Below are 20,150 nucleotides of genomic sequence, written 5' to 3'. Positions count from 1 at the left end.
AGCTCTTAGTTTATATGCACTCCCGTTCAAAAGTTTGGGGTCACCAGGTCAGTTCTATAGCTTCTCTGATCAGCATAACAGTTCAGCTGTGCAAACAGGAGTTTTCTAATCATCAATTAGCCTTTTTAACATGACTAACACAATGTAGCATTAGAACACAGGAGTGATGGTTGCTGGAAAAGGGTCTCTGTATACCTTTGTATATATTCCATTAAAAATCAGCCTGTTCTAACTATATAGCATTGTACATGTGTATAAGTTCCTCCTTTTTCTGTTGTGTGCCATGCATTTGAGAGAAACTCAATATTAATATTCAAAGTCTTGTTAAATGCTAAGCTCTGCTCTTTCAGCACATTAGCCTTAGTTAAATCCCTCCATTAACACTTTGTTCTGTAGCCTCAAAAACAAATATGTGCTGTGAAAGTACAGGATCGTACTAAAAGTCTTTGTTTTTTTATTGTGTCATCTTATGTCTGTCAGTGTATGGTGATCAATTATTTATGTGTGTATGCTCTAACACCTTGAGCTACTCCAACAGGCAGCAGAGGAGCGTCAGAGAGGCATAAATAAGTCAGCAGCGTGCCCTTATAGACATATGCAGATAGACACACACATTAGAGATTGTAACAGTGTTCAACAGCAGCAGCATTTATAAAGAAAAAAAACACAACACAAGCCTGCAAGGACTTCAAACACTGTACAAAACAGAAAGAATGCCGCCGCCAGTACAAAGAAAAACACACACACACACACACACACTCACACACACACACACACTCCTGTTATATTCTTTTAAACACAAAATGACCCATGAAGTGGCTCTCAGTGAGCAATATCAAATATCTCAGCACGAGTCCTCAAATCCACGCTGGATTTTTAACGACCAAGCACTTGTGTTTATATGTGTGTGTGTGTGATTGTGTGTGTGTCGCACATGTGCTCCTACAGTGTGGCAATACTGATGATGGATGGTGGGTCAACATGGGAGGCTGTGTGATCCATGAGCAGTGCGAGTCCATCACCACACTGACAGGCTGGAGTATGATTAATTCCCTCTTCCTCTGGGCATTTGTCATGAAGCTTTGATGTATACGTATTTCCCATAATGTGCTTGTTTTCATGCTGACAGTTGAGGGTTTTTCTGAGAATGTTGTGTAATTTTTTTTTCCTCAAGATAGATAAAAAGTTTCCTTTTATTTGCACTTGAGTTTTATCTTCAAACTTGGCCATGGTGGCCTGAGGCATAATTGTTTTGGCTTGTTAATTCTAATGAATTCAATATCTCACAGAATGCATTGATGAAATTTCTCTAAATTTAGCACAAACATTATAGACTCATAGATGAAGCGGTTGACGTTACTGTGCACGGCTTTGGCCATAATTCAAGAATTATGTATGACTGAATACAACTGTCTCATCGTGTTCCTTTTGACTAGGCCATTACCACTGGGACTGGTCTCAATGTCAATAGGTGAATGACAGCCTGCAGGTAATTGTACATACAGTTATGGTTCTATGGGACTCTCAACCTCCCTGCACTAATCATAATAAAAATTTAATTCTTTCACCAAAAGAGTCAAAACACAATAATCCTTTTAATATTGTTATTATAAATGTGTCTAGACACAATAATTGCGTAGTGAAAATTAGAGCATAGAATGATATTTATCATATAAAATAAGTATCCAAAGTATAGGCTGTTTAATTTCATCTGTGCTTTGGGATCCTAGGCCCTATCAGAACCTTTACAACTGTTCAATGCTGCTCTCATGCACTCTGACAGATATAATTGACTCTAATAACAGCAGCTAACAAGGTAATCCAGGTTGTGTTGAGCCGGACAGTCTCTAATCTTCTGTGTTTGCCGCTCCCTGGTTGTGAGGTTAAATAAGAGAGAAGACAGAATTCTTTTCCATCAGTAAATCCGCATTACACTTGTAGAAGCAAGAGAGCCTAAATCCAACAAATGTATTTTATGGAACCTTTCCGTACTGTCCTTTGGGGATTATAGAGTCTACCTCAGAGGGCAGAGTGAGATGTGTGTGACACTTCTCACATAATAGTACATAGACAGATGTATACACACACACACAGTGTGTGTGTGTGCCTGTGTGTGTGTGTAATGTGAGCATTTTATATTTGAAAATCCCAAACTAGGATCAATGTCAGAGCGCCTGTCACAGTTGGGGGCTTTAGTATGATAACAGCTGCATCATCCTATACATCTCAATAAGCCTCAGAGTGCAGGGAGAGAGGCTGGGAGAGGCTCATTGTAACAGGGTGAGAGACAGACACTGAAATAGACATTGTCTTTTATGGGATTCAATATTTTGAGTTTGGGGAGGGGTGGGGTCTCGGGGTGATCAGACAGTTATGACAGCTGTCTGCGCAAAATGTCCCATGCACAGTATGAACATCTTTCTTGTGGTTTATAAAGCCAGATGAAAGTATGTCTTAGATTTGTGGGGTCCTGAAAAGGCTGTGCGTCACACACTGCTGCTGCTGCTGCTGCTGCTGCTGATAGAAGTGCAAAATTAAAAAAGTTGCTATTCTCCTGAATGTTAAGTAAGCACAAGGCCGTTTTATTTATACTTGCATCACTCAATAAATGTTCAATCTTTTCTGAATAAGCTGCAGCTTTTCTTTTTCAACAAACTGTGCTCATGTGGAGATGGATATTTTTCAGAATAAACTCATTGGATTCAGACTGACACACAGTCATATACCATACAGTATTTCAAAGTACACAAAAATACTGAAAACAAAGCCCATTAAATCAAAACATTATTTTAACTCATTAAATCTGTTTTTGTCATTCCAAGTCTCCATAAATCACCAAAGGACAGCACGATTTTGTGTTTGGGTGACAAAATAATTTATTATGAAAATAATGCCAGTAGCATCCTTTAATGTAGCCTCCAAACATGTGGTTACATTGGCTGACATATCAAAATATCTCCCAAAAGGATCACATGTGGACCATGTGGACACATCAAAATGTCAATGTGCATTCCTGTGTCCACTGTAAGTGAAATGTTACATACTAAGCAATAAACCCAGACTTTTTATGTCATTGCACACTATATACAGGAACTGAGGCCACAGGTCTAAAACTTTAGCATTAGCCACAGTTGCTTGGCTTTAAACACTCATGGTATTTCTCCTCATTAGGTTGTATTTGCCCACACACAGGTCATCATTGTCTAAGACTGATCCAGGTGCTACAGTGCATTGCCTCTACACTTTCTTTCTTATAATCAATTTGTACTACATATGCGTGATTTCTTGTCTGCATGCTAATCTCTATCATACTAGTAAGCAGGGTTACTTGTCACTTGGACAGTGGTCACACATCCTGAATGCAGACTCTAAACCTTTCAAAATAACCCAAAAATGGATTGAGGGATTATAATCTCTCATCTCCAAGCAGCTTTTTTCAGAATGCCCTCAGAGTTAGTGTTAGAGTCAAAAACCCTGCAGCCAGAACACATGTCTTTTTTGTACAAAGACTCAAAGCTGCTTAATTTTGCACTGAAGACACAATTTGAGATGAACAAGTGAGTGATGGTCAAGATTTACTGACTAATCATTTATTACCTTTACTGGTAGAGTAAACATTCTACACCTTGAAGTCAGAAGCCCTCCAGAGGGCCATAAATAAATGTGGCTATTATAATATGAAATGAGTGATTAATCTGACATATTCAATCAGATGCAGCTGAAAGGCTTGCAGGTACACAGCAGGGATATATCAACACACCACAAATGTAAAGTAGAAGCAGTTTGTGTTCCATTTTATGGTGTCAGTTTTGTGTTCAAAGGGACTTTTTTCCTCCATAACTAGTTCAACTTAGCAGGGATCGGATGGTAAGCACTACACTTGTAGAATTAATAGTAACAGTGCATTAAAACAGCAGTCAGATAAGGACACAGCTCTGACCAAATCTTTTCCCCCTCAGGCTGTTTTAAACCTCAGCTTGGCACTGCATGAAGCTGGGATTTAGAATTACATTTAACTCTGCACCTCTCAGAAATCTTTTTGGTAGGGCAAGTTGAATGTGGAGCAAGCAGATTTAGTGGAGTCATTGATTTTAGCACATGATGGTGGTGATGGAGTCTTGGTCTTCACGGTCTTGCTCTTTACAGTGGAGATCTATGAAGGTTTTTACTGCCTTCCCTGCTCACTCTGCACTTTCCAATGCATCAGACAAGAAACAATGTAATGGACTCTCAAGCTTTCTAACCCCATCAGCCTCAAAACTCTGGACCAGGCCACTCCCAGTGTCTGACAGAAGTGGAGTCTTATTTCATGTAGTGTACCGGTGTGTGTAATCAAGTACTGCTGTGAGAGAGAGAACGACAGGCAATTTAGGAATGATTAAAAACCACTAAATCACCCTGTCACTGTAGTGTGTGTGTGTGTGTGTGTGTGTGTGTGTGTGTGCTGTAAATCTATGTTCCTTCTTGCACTTTTCCCAGCAAAGTTGTCTTTCCTCAGCACACTTGGATGAGCAGTCATAGCTCATCGAAAGTGGCCAGCAGACATGATTTCCTGTCGAAACTAATGGGCCAGATTGGACACCGGAGTTGGCATCAGACAAGTAAACATTACACACAGCCTCAGAAGGTTGCATCAGTTGTGTTGTTATTCATGCACACAGATTCATCTCCATTTCTCTCTTCTTCAAATCACCTATACAGTTTTTTTTGTCACACACAAAAATGTGAAAAATATAAAGAGATGGTGTACAGTGTTGCAGGTGTGTGACTTTGCAGCAGCTCAGCCGGGACAGTCACAATGTTACTCAGCTCCCTCGGGTGGGGGTCCCTGAGCACGCTGCTGTACAGAAGCATATTGCACCAGGCTGACTGCCATTAACTGTCCCTGTATGACTGCCACCGTGACTTAACGTTGCCATGTGGCTCTTCCTGTGAGACATTAATGGGGATAGTGTATCCAGACCGATGCTCAGAGGACTAAAACTAATTGGCAAAAGGTGCAGCTGCTTGAAGAGAAGAAAAAAAAGTAAAGAGGCAAAGAGCAATGAGCTGCTGAAAAGATAAAGAACACAGAAAAGTGCGCAACTATTCAGAGCAAATGATGATAGAATTGGTGACCGTATTGTGAGATTAATAAGGCACCACTTATAAAGCAGTAAAAGGAGATAGCAGCTGTCTACAACTACCCACTGTAGGACCAACTCACATGTTACCCTGTACTGCCCTCTGCTGGCAAGTGTTCCTACACCCAGATTTATGTGGACACCATACTTTCTAAAAAGTACCGTGTGGTCAAACATTTCTGTTCCACAGCTACCTGATAGCTTCAATTGATGGCTGTGCCTCTAAGTTAGTGTGAGCTGTAACATGACTTTTCTCTTACCTTCACACCCAGGCACTAAGACTCATCTGCCTCCACTCCATGCTGCAATTTAAACATGTGTTTCTGCTCAGAGATGGCCAGACATTCCCACCTCTCTCCAGCATGACTCACCATGCACTGCTTACAAACACACAGCAGTAAAAGAGACAGATACACACACACACACACATACACTGGCTGGTTATAGAAGGTGACATTCACTGGGGCCGTCCGCCAAACCACCAGGCAAGCCAGGGTGGTCACAGCCGACCGCACATAGGCGCAATTAACTTTGGGAACCTCCTTGTTGATCTGCTACTAAATGTGTGTATTTGTGTGGGAAAGTGGTGGCTGGCTGATGAGAAATTTGTACACATTAACTCAACATGAAGGCAAAATCTCACATGGAGGAATGCACAGATATGAAAGTGTGTATAAATGACAGAGAGAGATGCTGTGTGCCTCATTACAGCTCAGGTTTGCTGTCATCTGGTCAGACAGGCAGGTGTCCCCTCCAATGTCACAGACTGTCTCTAATGTTCAGGGCTGACAGGAGGAGCCCAGACTTCATTAGCAGGTCAATTACTGTTTCCCAGACAACATCTGGAGGACACACTGGCCATCCAGCTGCTATTAAATACCCCTTAATATGTCCTCTTCTCAGAATAGCATCAGAAATTGTGCCTTCTCATGCAGTCAAATGTATACACACCAGTTTCCTTCACATAACATGTGTGTGTGCCCTCAATGGCCACAGGCGGCCTGGCACAGGAGGGATGTCTAGTCCACTGTCATACTGTATCATGTCAATCATATCAACAGTGAGTAGAAAAACACATGCATGCATCGAATGCATGAGAAATGGCCTGTACACCACTCATATGACTCTAGTCCACTTTTTGGGGGAAACAAAAGTATATCTAACAATTTGTATTCAAGTGTTTTACCTCTCTCTAAAATAGGGTACACTGTTGTTTATGTGAAACAGGTTGAGAAACTACTACTGCTACATTCTTCATTATGTGCTTAATAGCCTGACCAACCAATTCAACTTTTACTGTTCTGTAAAAAGAATTAGTGGATTACTTTTTAGTGGATTACTGGATTTCTAGGGAGCGGTACCAACAGACGCAGAATAAATTCCCTTATGGATGCATTTGGATGGCCCTACCCTCTCATCAGAGAAACAAAGCATGTGTGACTATTGTTTTGCCAAAATAAACATGAAAATCCAAGGTGTTATTAGCAAAGACAAGCAGCTACAGGTAGTGAACTAGGGTTTATACCATGGGGAAGTGACGGTGAAGGGGCTTTCTACAGAGTACAGCCCACAGAGAAAGGCCTTAATCACACTGGAACCAGGAACCTTTGTGCTGCATAGTGAATGTATGCTATCTAATACTGTCTTGCAATTAAATCCAAATCCAAAAAATCGTATCTATGGACTTTATAACTGGGATGTTAGGGATGAAAACCACAGTTTGATATATCATTGCATTATATTCTTCTTTCTGTGTGTTCAGACTTCACCATCCTTTGTTTCTTTCGGTCTCAACTCAATACCTTACCTGTCTCTCATGGCCTTCTCTCTCTACTGCTTGGAAACTCATCTTTACACAATTGATCTGAGCCAAACAGGAAAAAAAGGCACTGTTGCCACTCAGTGTAGTGCTGCGGGCAGGCAGGCAGCCTTTGTAAAATTGTGGGCACCTGAGCACACACAACACACACAGCCTGTTGACATTGATACATTCACATGGGATCACAGAAATACGAAACAGCACAGAAACAACTCTATTTATTCTCTGCTGACCCAGCAACAGCCAAAGGCAGCCTCCTCACATAACAATGAAAAATTTGTTCTACAAGCACGAGATGACAGGTGGGTCTGCCTCTCTTTTGGTGCTTTTATTTTATTTTATAAGGACAGTCATAAAAGCATCCAGAAGGAAATGTCATCAGTATGATACATGTTACATATTATTCAGTAACATGTTGTAAGTTGATGATAATAAAATTGAATGTGAAAGTTGATTTCTGTTAAATAATGCACAACCAACCACAAGGGAAATTAACTTTCTATGATATACTTTCTTACATCCTGTTCACCTTTTCCAGAGAGATGACAGTTTGATAACAGATGCTGAGATACACATGTACTGTGTTTTTACTTAGGACCAATATTTAATTGTTTTTCTGCCTTAATTTAGTGTCAAATGTCTGTCTTGTAATTTATATCCATTAAAATTACACAATATAATAGTTACATTCTGCATCAGCTGCAACAGCCAGCAGGGGGAGCTTTTGCTGTATGTGCTGTATCCTGCAATCTAATCTAATCTCCAATCTAAATAACTGAGCACTGTATTTTTTTTTACATTCAATTCATATTTCTATAATAGAGAAAAGGTGATCTGGCAGAAAGAAAGAATACAAGCACTTAAAGGCACACAGACACTCCACACTGCGGTGATTGATGCATTCAGTGGGGACCAGAAAGGGACCAGAAAGTAAATAGCATCGCCTTGCCTCTCTGTAGCACTCAGCACTGTTATATCCTTAGAAGATGATGACATTAAACACAAAAAAACTCTGCAACTGTGGTTATAAATCAATGAATCAATGAATGAACAAAAATCACAGACAGGAGACTAAGCTGAGGACAGATGCTGGTCTGTTCTTTCATCAGACAAAGCTGAGCTCAAAGTGGTTTTGTGGCACCATCAATTGAGAATCAGTGATTGTGTTGGTGCAGTCTCCTTTCTCAATGATAAGCTGACTGGCACTGAATGCACTGCTTCTTCCTTCTTCTGGCACATGGCCATTCAGGGGTCCCTCAGCTCCCACTTCCTCACAGGAGCAAAAAAATAGAATAAGTTCTAGTTAGTAGAGTAAAGTTTACTGGATGTGGGAACTTTCTACCAGCAACTAACATAATTTCCCATATCTTTGATAAGTTTAAGCTCTCCATCGCTCTGATTCTGTGTACATACATTTTTAAAATTTGTCAAAGATATATGGTAAAAAAAGACTATGAATTTAATGATAATGAGCTAATAACAAATATGTATCATATTCAGAAGTATCCCATGTGTGACACAGCTGTATATAATAATCTACTCCTGCTACCAGATAGTTCAGTTCATTTTTTGTCCAGTAAGCACAACGAAACATGTTACACAACAAGAGAGCCCACCTCCTTCCGGAGCTTACTTCCTGAGCTGGTCTGAGAGTAGTTGTAGATAGTAGTGTGTTCGCTGAAGAGAGAAGATGGGTTACTTTCTGGACTTTTCCATGGAGACCTGGACTTTAATAGTAATTGTCCTAACTCTCATCATGGTGTAAGTATATTCTAGATTTAATTACATTTTTACTTTATCTAAATGTCTTTACTTTATATGTATACAAAGTCTAAATGTGCATTTAGACTCATTGCGCATTAGGAACAAAGTCTAATGAGATATTTTCCCATCCAATCCAGAAATAATAATCAAACTGTCACACGAGATGCTGCACATTTAAAAGGACAGAATTCAACTTCACTCACAGCTGGCTGTTTGTTTGAAAGCATGACAACCTTTTCTGTAATGTGACGTCAAGGAAAGGAATGTTTGCAGTCCTGAGCACAGATCAGTCAGACAGATAACGTGCCTGTATAGAGGAAAGATGCACGAGAGATTTGGGAGAGTTCAGAATAGTTTCTTCTAAATAAATAAAGCCTTTATGTAGTAATACATTTTTAGGCATATGATTGGTGGAGGTAAAGAAAGTGTACACATAGCTTTCTCTACTTTAACTTCCTATGTGTTGGCAATCCATGTATAAGGTGGAGAAGCAGCTGTTTTCACAACACTGGTCAGGTTAAAGGTTGTGTGTGTAAATTCTTAATGGTACCAGACTACTTGAGTGTTGCCAAAATCTATTCATTATCCTGCAGGACCAGTTTGTTTGTGGTTTGAGGATTGTTTTCATATGTGGATGACATCAGCAGTTTTCTCTGTGAATGAGGAAACTGCTACCTTCTGCTACTGTCTTTCAAGCCTTACAAACACAACTTGATTCATGAGAAATTTAGTTGGGCACAGGAAATGATGTAAGGGGCTGCAACATGTTGTAATCAGGGAGTTTTATTATTACTACATGATCATGTGGATGATTGTTTGCTCTAATCCTTCTTTTCTACCTCAGGTATGGCTATGCTCCATATGGGTTTTTCAAGAAGTTAGGCATCCCCGGACCAAAACCTTTACCCTTTATTGGGACGTTTTTGGAGTACAGAAAGGTGAGACACATACTGACACTCTGCTGATGTTGGTTTTGACTGTTTTTAATACATTTCTTTCATATCTTTATTCCTCAGGGCGTCCACAACTTTGACACAAAATGCTATCAGGAGTATGGGAAGATTTGGGGGTAAGTGTTTAAAAGCAGAGACAGACTATGTGCCATGCATTTCTCATTCAAATTACTACTAAGACATTTTCCTACACGACAAGGTTGTATGACGGCAGGCAGCCTCTACTCGCTGTCATGGACACTGACATGTTAAAAACAATCCTGGTGAAGGAGTGCTACACTGTTTTCACCAACCGACGGGTGAGGACAAAACACAGCCGAGACAGTTTGTTAACCTAATAAATAAATCTCAGAAGAGCTCAGTTTATTTCTTACAGAGGAGTGTTTGTGTGTGTGTTATTAAGGATTTTGTCCTGAATGGACCATTACGTGATGCTGTATCAATAGTGGAAGATGATCAATGGAAGAGAATCCGCAGCATACTCTCTCCATCATTTACAAGTGGACGTCTGAAAGAGGTTAATAAGCACTTTTTATTATTATTTAGATTGACAGTAAAAGTGACTGTCATCATGTAGTAGTCTGATATTTTCTTTCTTTTTTTGACAGATGTACGGCATAATGTTGAAGCACTCTAGTAATTTGATCAATTGTTTGCGCAAAAAAGTGGAGGCAGATGAAGTCATTGAGGTCAAAGAGTGAGTAACTTGAAACAAATCAACAATTTATAGCACAAATGTTTGACGGTTTCACTTATTTTGCTCCATGTTTGCTTCATTCATTAGAGTATTTGGACCTTATAGTATGGATGTTGTGACCAGCACTGCCTTCAGTGTTGACATTGATTCCATCAATCATCCCTCTGACCCTTTTGTAGCAAACATTAAAAGAATGGTGAAGTTTAACTTCCTGAATCCTCTGGTTGTGTTTGTAGGTATGTGAAACATTATGCTATAAAAGTCAGTTCATGTTTTCTGCATGTCTTCTAGAGGGGTTGTGACATTTCATCACATGGGCTTCTGTGGGCACTCTTGCAAATGGCCACATTCAGCATATCATTTGTGGCTTCAACATGAATGGCCATTAGGCTTCAGGTAGAAATGGTCTGTATTTGTACTCAAAGGTACTCAAAGTGCTTTACAGTACTTTACACATTGCAACTACTGAGAGCAACTTGGGGTTGTGTCTTGGCCAAGGACATATAGGCAATCAGTCAGGGAATGGGATCGAACCACCACCCTCATGGTCAGTGGATGCTCTTGATTCTGCAGAGCGCAACTCTGTCTCATCCTACATTCATGCAACAGTCACAATCATCAGTTAGCTCTAAGCGACAGTGCCCATCACAGTTTTACCATAAAGAAACAGACTGATGCATAACCTACCATAATTCTACCATAAGCGGAACTGTTGCAGACAAACAAATGCAGAAGTCATGAATTGGCCTCAGCCTGTATTTTTATTCTGTTCTGTTGAGTTCTGAATTAACCATATTTTTTGATATTACTTTTTTCCAGTTCTGTTTCCATTCTTGTTACCAATTCTTGGAAAGATGGACGTGACATTCTTCCCTGCTGATGTGTTGAAGTTCTTCTACAGCTTTCTAAAGACAATCAAGTCAGACCGGAAAAAGAATGAACACAAAGTAATTCAAAACATCTACCATGGATGTGATGTTGTGTGTTGGCCAGTTTATCTTAATATCTTAGCTTGTTCCCCTTGAACATTCCTGCTCTTTGTCTGGCAGAGTCGAGTGGACTTCATGCAGCTGATGGTGGATTATCAAACTTCAGAGAACAACACAGAGAAAGGACAACAAAAAAGTAAAACGAGAGAGAGACAAATCATATAGAAAAGGTTTTATAAAGTGTCTGTAGTAAAAACAGACATAAGTGTTTTCTTTTCATTCATTGCTGTATAGACACTTAAGAGTACAACAGTCATTGGCTTCTAAAACACAAGGTTCACTAACATCATGACAGTAATCCAAGTTCATTACTGTGTCTGTGTTGCAGGCTTGAATGATAATGAGATTCTGGCTCAGGCCATGATATTCATCTTTGCTGGTTATGAAACCAGTAGCAGCGCACTGGGCTTCATATCTTACAACCTGGCAACCCACCCTGACATACAAAAGACCCTGCAAGAGGAGATTGATGAAACCTTCCCAGAGAAGGTTACCTTAGCTTTTCTTTTCTTACATATATGCTGATGTGTGATTTACCTTCATCTTTACATTTTCCATTACTGTTTCAGAGTCAGCCAACATATGAAGGCCTGATGGAGATGGAGTATCTGGACATGGTGGTGAATGAAACCATGAGGCTGTACCCTATTGCTAATCGACTTGAAAGAATGTCAAAGGTCTCTGTTGAAATAAACGGTGTGGCCATCCCTAAGGGAACCACCATCTTGGTACCAGTTTACACTCTCCATCGTGACCCTACTCTGTGGCCTGAGCCTGAGGTCTTCAAACCTGAGAGGTACTACACAGACATAAATAGCAGGTAAATGTTAGGTATTTATCTTTATTGGACATTTATTCATTGTTCTTTTTTAGGTTCAGCAAAGAGAACAAAGACAACATAGATCCCTACGCCTTCCTGCCCTTTGGAGCAGGACCAAGGAATTGTATTGGCATGAGATTTGCTGTCTTGATGATGAAGCTGGCCATTGTGGAGATCCTTCAGAACTTCAGTTTTGTCACCTGCGAGGAAACTGATGTGAGAAGACATAAGCAAATCTGTGCTTATGAAATATTTCTATTCTATACCAAGAACTGCTCTCTGTGAATTCAAGTTGGTAGTACCAACACAGACAGAATATACCACCAAGATATACAACATAGTCAAATATACATGTGACTGGTCTGGCTATTCATTTATAACTGAATGTATATATATATATTTCTGTGCCTTTTTAGATTCCAATGGAGCTGGGAAATAATGGATTTACCCAATCCAAGAATCCAATCAAGCTGAAGCTGGAGCCCAGAACAAGCTAACTGTGATCATCTTTAACCTGGCTTTACTTTCATGGGCTGACTCTCAAATAAAAGTTACCTGTAGCACATACTTGTTGTATTAAAAAACAAAACAAAAAAAAAACTGTATTGAAGGGTGTATTTTTAGCATGGACGGAGGGGATGCGTAGCCACCAATAACTTGATCCCTTCCTAAAAAGGAAGATTCTCATTGGGTGCAGCAAGGGTTAAATTCTACTTGAATCTTAAGTCCCCACCAATGTCAGAAACAAATATACACTCTTGACTGTATTTCATAGCCAAGATGAAGCCAACTCTGGATCAATAGCCTTCATTTAATCATGTAAGAACATGTAGTAAAATACACACGCCTTAATAAGCATTTCTTGAAACAAGTCACTGCTGATTTTTGTAGTATTTCCGATTTATTGATTATGTTCTATGTGATTGTTTGTAATCTTTTTGTAAATCTTGACAAATTCAATATATAACATTACTAATTCGGCATATGTTGTCTTTCTTTTTTTAATAAACATTTTAAATACATGTCACAGAGATGAGTTTTCCATGTTTAACATATTTTTATGAAACCATAATACCACAATTAACTGTATATCATTACTGTGTTCTAAAAAATATAATATGTGATACAGATTTGAGGGCATTGCTTGATGTGTCATCATGATGCACTGAACTGAAGACATTGTGAGGGAAGGTTAGCTACAACTGTTAAGGTTAAGGCCCTTTATTAAAGCAAAAGATGTGAAATGTATTGTGTGTTTGGGAGTACCGGGATCATGTTACAGCAGCTTTACTGGGAAAATACAAACACAGTGGAAGACACACCTTATGTGACAGTATGATACATAATAGTGTGTAATATGAGGAGTGGTAAATTGTAGTCAAAAACAGTCTTGTGCTAAAAACTGAGAGTCTTTGTAAGTGTTAGGTTTACAGGGAATTTAAGATCGACTAAACTGTGGTCTGTATTTACAGATTATTCAATACTTCAATGTGTATGGGGTGAATAAAAGAAGTGTAAACATAGCTGACAGAAAGGACTGCTTTTCAGCACACATCTTATGACAAAGTCTTCTCATCGGTCCAGTTTTAGTTCTTTATTTTCAATAAGACGGGTCTATAAAAGGATGGCAGAGGAACAAAAGCAAGATTAGACCATTCACTGCCATGACCTCTCTCTTGTTGAGCAACAAAACCAGTCCTTTCTTCACTATTTTTTTGTGTCTGTAGAAGGTGTGTTACATACCCTAAACAAATCAGGCTGACCCTAAAATAGAGCTAAAAAAATAGATTCCTGCTATCAGATAGTTCAGTTCATTCTTTGTCCAGTAAGCGCAACGAAACATGTTACATAACATGAGAGCCCGCCTCCTTCTGGAGCTTGAACTTCCAGCAGAGCTGGCCTGGGAGTAGTTGTAGATAGTGTGTTCGCTGAAGAGAAAAGATGGGTTACTTTCCGGACTTTTCCATGGAGACCTGGACATTAATAGTAATTGTCCTAACTCTCATCGCAGTGTAAGTATATTCTGGATTTAATTACATTTTTACTTTATCTAAATGTCTTTATTTGTGTACAAAGTCTACATGTGCATTCAGACTCATTGCGCAATAGGAACAAAGTCTAATGAGATATTTTCCTATCCAATCCAGAAATAATAATCAAACTGTCACACGAGATGCTGCACATTTAAAAGGACAGAATTCAACTTCACTCACAGCTGGCTGTTTGTTTGAAAGCATGACAACCTTTTCTGTAATGTGACGTCAAGGAAAGGAATGTTTGCAGTCCTGAGCACAGATCAGTCAGACAGATAACGTGCCTGTATTGGGGAAAGACGCACAAGAGATTTGGGAGAGTTCAGAATAGTTTCTTCTAAACAAATAAAGCCTTTATGTAGTAATACATTTTTAGGCATGTGATTGGTGGAGGTAAAGAAAGTGTACACATAGCTTTCTCTACTTTAACTTCCTATGTGTTGGCAATCCATGTATAAGGTGGAGAAGCAGCTGTTTTCACACCACTGGTCAGGTTAAAGGTTGTGTGTGTAAATTCTTAATGGTAGAAGACTACTTGAGGAAGATAAATGTGGTGTAACTATACAAATATTTTCTCACACAGTCCTGAGAAAAGCTCTAATCCTGCGTGATAATTACATTCAGATGTAGGACTGATGTAAGAGAACACCACTTGTGGACACAGGCATTTAGAATTGTCCAGGTGTTTGTAAAATCATATCTGTGACAAATCAAAGTACAAACACCAGCTTCACACACAGCACACACCCTGGGCCAAGTCCATTTAGGGGAACAAGTCTACACAAGTCTAAGTACTGCTTATGGTAAACGTAGTAAAGAGATTAATTACACCTGTACATACTTTGCTTTCACCATGCTTGCTGTGACAAAGGTCTACAAATGTTGTTTTGCCAAAATCTATTCATTATCCTGCAGGACCAGTTTGTTTGTGGTTTGAAGATTTTTTTTCATATGTGGATGACATCAGCAGATTTCTCTGTAAATGAGGAAACTGCTACCTTCTAACTGTCTTTCAAGCCTTACAAACATCTTGATTTATGAGAAATTTGGTTGGGCATAGGAAATGATGTAAGGGGCTGCAACATGTTGTAATCAGGGAGTTTTATTATTGCTACATGGACATGTGATGATCGTTTGCTCTAATCCTTCTTTTTTACCTCAGGTATGGATATGCTCCATATGGGTTTTTCAAGAAGTTAGGCATCCCCGGACCAAAACCTTTACCCTTTATTGGGACGTTTTTGGAGTACAGAAAGGTGAGACACATACTGACACTCTGCTGATGTTGGTTTTGACTGTTTTTAATACATTTTATCATCTTTATTCCTTAGGGCGTCCACAACTTTGACACAAAATGCTATCAGGAGTATGGGAAGATGTGGGGGTAAGTGCTTAATAACAGAGCAGAATATGTGCCATGCATTTCTCATCCAAATTACTACTAAGACATTTTCCTACACAACAAGGTTGTATGACGGCAGGCAACCTCTGCTCGCTGTCATGGACACTGACATGTTAAAAACAATCCTGGTGAAGGAGTGCTACACTGTTTTCACCAACCGACGGGTGAGGACAAAACACAGCCGAGACAGTTTGTTAACTTAATAAATAAATGTCAACAGAAGAACTTACAGAGGTTCGTGTGTGTGTGTTATTAAGGATTTTGGCCTGAATGGACCATTACGTGATGCTGTATCAGTAGTGGAAGATGACCAATGGAAGAGAATCCGCAGCATACTCTCTCCATCATTTACAAGTGGACGTCTGAAAGAGGTTAATAAGCACTTTTTATTATTATTTAGATTGACAGTAAAAGTGATTGTCATCATGTAGTAGTCTGATATTTTCTTTCTTTTTTTGACAGATGTACGGCATAATGTTGAAGCACTCTAGTAATTTGATCAATTGTTTGCGCAAAAAAGTGGAGGCAGATGAAGTCATTGAGGTCAAAGAGTGAGTAACTTGAAACAAATCAACAATTTATAGCACAAATGTTTGACGGTTTCACTTATTTTGCTCCATGTTTGCTTCATTCATTAGAGTATTTGGACCTTATAGTATGGATGTTGTGACCAGCACTGCCTTCAGTGTTGACATAGATTCCATCAATCATCCCTCTGACCCTTTTGTAGCAAACATTAAAAGAATGGTGAAGTTTAACTTCCTGAATCCTCTGCTTGTGTTTGTAGGTATGTGAAACATTATGCTATAAAAGTCAGTTTGAGTTTTCTGCATGTCTTCTAGAGGGGTTGTGACATTTCATCACATGGGTTTCTGTGGGCACTCTTGCAAATGGCCGCATGCAGCATATCATTTGTGGCTTCAATATGAGTGGCCCTTAGGCTTCAGGTAGAAATGGTCTGTATTTGTACTCAAAGGTACTCAAAGTGCTTTACAGTACTTCACATTTACCCTTTCGTGCTCACAAGCACACACACAGACACACTCACACACCAATGTTGCAACAACTGGGAGCAAATTGGGGTTCAGTGTCTTGGCCAAGGACGTATAGGCAATGCAGTCAGGGGATGAGATCGAACCACCAACATCATGGTCAGTGGATGCTCTGCCACCTGAACCACAGCCGGTAGAACGAGGCAATTTTAAAAACGCAGAGCGCAACTCTGTCTTATCCTACATTCATGCAACAGTCACAATCATCAGTTAGCTGTAAGCTACAGTGCCCATCACAGATTTACCATAAAGAAACAGACTGATGCATAACCTACCATAATTCTAGCATAAGCGGAACTGTTGCAAATGCAGAAGTCATGAATTGGCCTCAGCCTGTATTTTTATTCTGTTCTGTTGAGTTCTGAATTAACCATATTCTTTTGATATTACTTTTTTTCCAGTTCTGTTTCCATTCTTGTTACCAATTCTTGGAAAGATGGACGTGACATTCTTCCCTGCTGATGTGTTGAAGTTCTTCTACAGCTTTCTAAAGACAATCAAGTCAGACCGGAAAAAGAATGAACACAAAGTAATTCAAAACATCTACCATGGATGTGATGTTGTGTGTTGGCCAGTTTATCTTAATATCTTAGCTTGTTCCCCTTGAACATTCCTGCTCTTTGTCTGGCAGAGTCGAGTGGACTTCATGCAGCTGATGGTGGATTATCAAACTTCAGAGAACAACACAGAGAAAGGACAACAAAAAAGTAAAACGAGAGAGACAAATCATATAGAAAAGGTTTTATAAAGTGTCTGTAGTAAAAACAGACATAAGTGTTTTCTTTTCATTCATTGCTGTATAGACACTTAAGAGTACAACAGTCATTGGCTTCTAAAACACAAGGTTCACTAACATCATGACAGTAATCCAAGTTCATTACTTTGTCTGTGTTGCAGGCTTGAATGATAATGAGATTCTGGCTCAGGCCATGATATTCATCTTTGCTGGTTATGAAACCAGTAGCAGCGCACTGGGCTTCATATCTTACAACTTGGCAACCCACCCTGACATACAAAAGACCCTGCAAGAGGAGATTGATGAAACCTTCCCAGAGAAGGTTACCTTAGCTTTTCTTTTCTTACCAATATGCTGATGTGTGATTTACCTTCATCTTTACATTTTCTATTACTGTTTCAGAGCCAGCCAACATATGAAGGCCTGATGGAGATGGAGTATCTGGACATGGTGGTGAATGAAACCATGAGGCTGTACCCTATTGCTAATCGACTTGAGAGAATGTCAAAGGTCTCTGTTGAAATAAACGGTGTGACCATCCCTAAAGGAACTACCATCATGGTACCAGTTTACACTCTCCATCGTGACCCTACTCTGTGGCCTGAGCCTGAGGTCTTCAAACCTGAGAGGTACTACACAGACATAAATAGCAGGTAAATGTTAGGTATTTATCTTTATTGGACATTTATTCATTGTTCTGTTTTAGGTTCAGCAAAGAGAACAAAGACAACATAGATCCCTACGCCTTCCTGCCCTTTGGAGCAGGACCAAGGAATTGTATTGGCATGAGATTTGCTGTCTTGATGATGAAGTTGGCCATTGTGGAGATCCTTCAGAACTTCAGTTTTGTCACCTGCAAGGAAACTGATGTAAGAAGACATAAGCAAATCTGTGGTTATGAAATATTTCTATTCTATACCAAGAACTGCTCTCTGTGAATTCAAGTTGGTAGTACCAACACAGACAGAATATACCACCAAGATATACAACATAGTCAAATATACATGTGACTGGTTTGGCTATTCATTTATAACTGAATCTATATATATATATATATTTCTGTGTCTTTTTAGATTCCAATGGAGCTGGGAAATAATGGATTTACCCAACCCAAGAATCCAATCGAGCTGAAGCTGGAGCCCAGAACAAGCTAACTGTGATCATCTTTAACCTGGCTTTACTTTCATGGGCTGACTCTCAAATAAAAGTTACCTGTAGCACATACATGTTGTATTAAAAAATATGAAACATTGTATTCAAGGGTGTAGTTTTAGCATGGACGGAGGGGATGCGTAGCCACCAATATCTTGATCCCTTCCTAAAAAGGAAGATTAAAGAATATTGATTATGTTCTATGTGATTTTTTGTAATCTTGACAAATTCAATATATAACATTACTAATTCAGCATATGTTGTCTTTCTTTTTTTAACAAACATTTTAAATACATGTCACAGAGATGAGTTTTCCATGTTTGTCGTATTTTTTTATGAAACCATAATACCACAATTAACTTTATATCAGTACTGTGTTCTAAAAAATATAATATGTGATACAGATTTGAGGGCATTGCTTGATGTGTCATCATGATGCACTGACCTGAAGACATTGTGAGAGAAGGTTAGCTACAACTGTTAAGGTTAAGGCCTTTTATTAAAGAAAAAGATGTGAAATGTATTATGTGTGTTCAGGAGCACCGGGATCATGTTACAGCAGCTTTACTGGGAAAATACAAACACACTGGAAGACACACCTTATGTGACTGTATAATACATAATAGTGTGTAATATGAGGAGTGGTAAATTGTAGTCTAAAACAGTCTTGTGCTAAAAACTGAGAGTCTTTGTAAGTGTTAGGTTTACAGGGAATTTAAGATCGACTAAACTGTGGTCTGTATTTACAGATTATTCAATACTTCAATGTGTATGTGGTGAATAAAAGAAGTGTAAACATAGCTGACAGAAAGGACTGTTTGGAAAAATAAAAATAAAAAAAGATCAAATCTTGTGAGGGAGGTTAAACATGCTGACTCCATGCTCAGTGTTTGCTGCACTTACATTCAGAAATATGCAGCCGTGATGTGGATCCACTTCCACATGCACTCTATCTGAGTGGGTTTCTGCATCCTAATATGCTTACTTTTATTGTGATAGGATACTATTACTTGCAAGCACTTGAAAAGGTTACTCTAAAATCCTACAATGGCCAGGATCCTAGTGCGCATGCGCGCACACTGAGTGGCAGAGGAAGCACAATTGTTATACTGTCATTCGGCCAATAAGGGGAGTCGAAACACCGAGTGAGACGCTGCAAGCTTCCAAGCACCACGAGGCGTCATTTATTTGAGTGCAATGTCAAAAACAACCTACTGAATGCATTTACGACACAACTCAGCATATTGTCTGTGCAGAAGCAGGATTTTCAGGCACTTTTTAATCAATTAAAATGTGTTATTGTGCAAAATAAGACAAGGCAACTCTAGTTTCATCACATAAATGTATTTTGAACTGCCAAACAGAACAGAAGTGATGTAGACAAAATCTCCAAAAACATCGAGAAGTGACGGTTAAGATGCAGGAGTGGGAAACAAATCTAACATTGGACGTCCGAAACAAAGAGGTTTATCCCCTCACACCCGGGAACGCCCTTATCCCCGCCCACCGACGTCAAATCCGCTCGCTATTGGTCAGATTATTGCACTACGCTCCTCTGATTGGCTGGAGGCCCAGTCGTTGAAAGCCTGTTGTTCACCGCTCCCCCTCAG

General features: G+C 39.4%; 2 protein-coding genes across 2 annotated transcripts; both read left to right on the top strand.

Annotated features, from left to right (window-relative positions):
- Positions 1 to 8,569: 8,569 nt before the first annotated feature.
- LOC114437942 (cytochrome P450 3A40-like) lies at positions 8,570 to 13,187 on the top strand. The gene is made up of 13 exons (XM_028408890.1): positions 8,570 to 8,703; positions 9,551 to 9,644; positions 9,723 to 9,775; positions 9,859 to 9,958; positions 10,063 to 10,176; positions 10,268 to 10,356; positions 10,444 to 10,592; positions 11,176 to 11,303; positions 11,406 to 11,481; positions 11,674 to 11,834; positions 11,915 to 12,141; positions 12,219 to 12,381; positions 12,582 to 13,187. Exons 1-13 carry the CDS (start codon positions 8,633 to 8,635, stop codon positions 12,660 to 12,662), a joined length of 1,506 nt encoding a protein of 501 aa, XP_028264691.1. The 5' UTR covers positions 8,570 to 8,632; the 3' UTR covers positions 12,663 to 13,187.
- Positions 13,188 to 14,022: 835 nt separating this feature from the next.
- Positions 14,023 to 18,849, top strand: LOC114437941 (cytochrome P450 3A40-like). The gene is made up of 13 exons (XM_028408889.1): positions 14,023 to 14,177; positions 15,361 to 15,454; positions 15,530 to 15,582; positions 15,665 to 15,764; positions 15,858 to 15,971; positions 16,063 to 16,151; positions 16,239 to 16,387; positions 17,054 to 17,181; positions 17,284 to 17,359; positions 17,550 to 17,710; positions 17,791 to 18,017; positions 18,095 to 18,257; positions 18,462 to 18,849. The coding sequence occupies exons 1-13, from the start codon at positions 14,107 to 14,109 to the stop codon at positions 18,540 to 18,542; spliced, it is 1,506 nt and encodes a 501-aa protein (XP_028264690.1). The 5' UTR covers positions 14,023 to 14,106; the 3' UTR covers positions 18,543 to 18,849.
- The last annotated feature ends 1,301 nt before the right edge of the window (positions 18,850 to 20,150 follow it).

Source organism: Parambassis ranga, chromosome 7 (assembly GCF_900634625.1).
Source record: "Parambassis ranga chromosome 7, fParRan2.1, whole genome shotgun sequence".
NCBI classification, from domain to species: Eukaryota; Metazoa; Chordata; class Actinopteri; family Ambassidae; genus Parambassis; species Parambassis ranga.
Note: the sequence above shows the minus strand (reverse complement) of the source record. Positions and strands in the feature narration are given on the sequence as shown.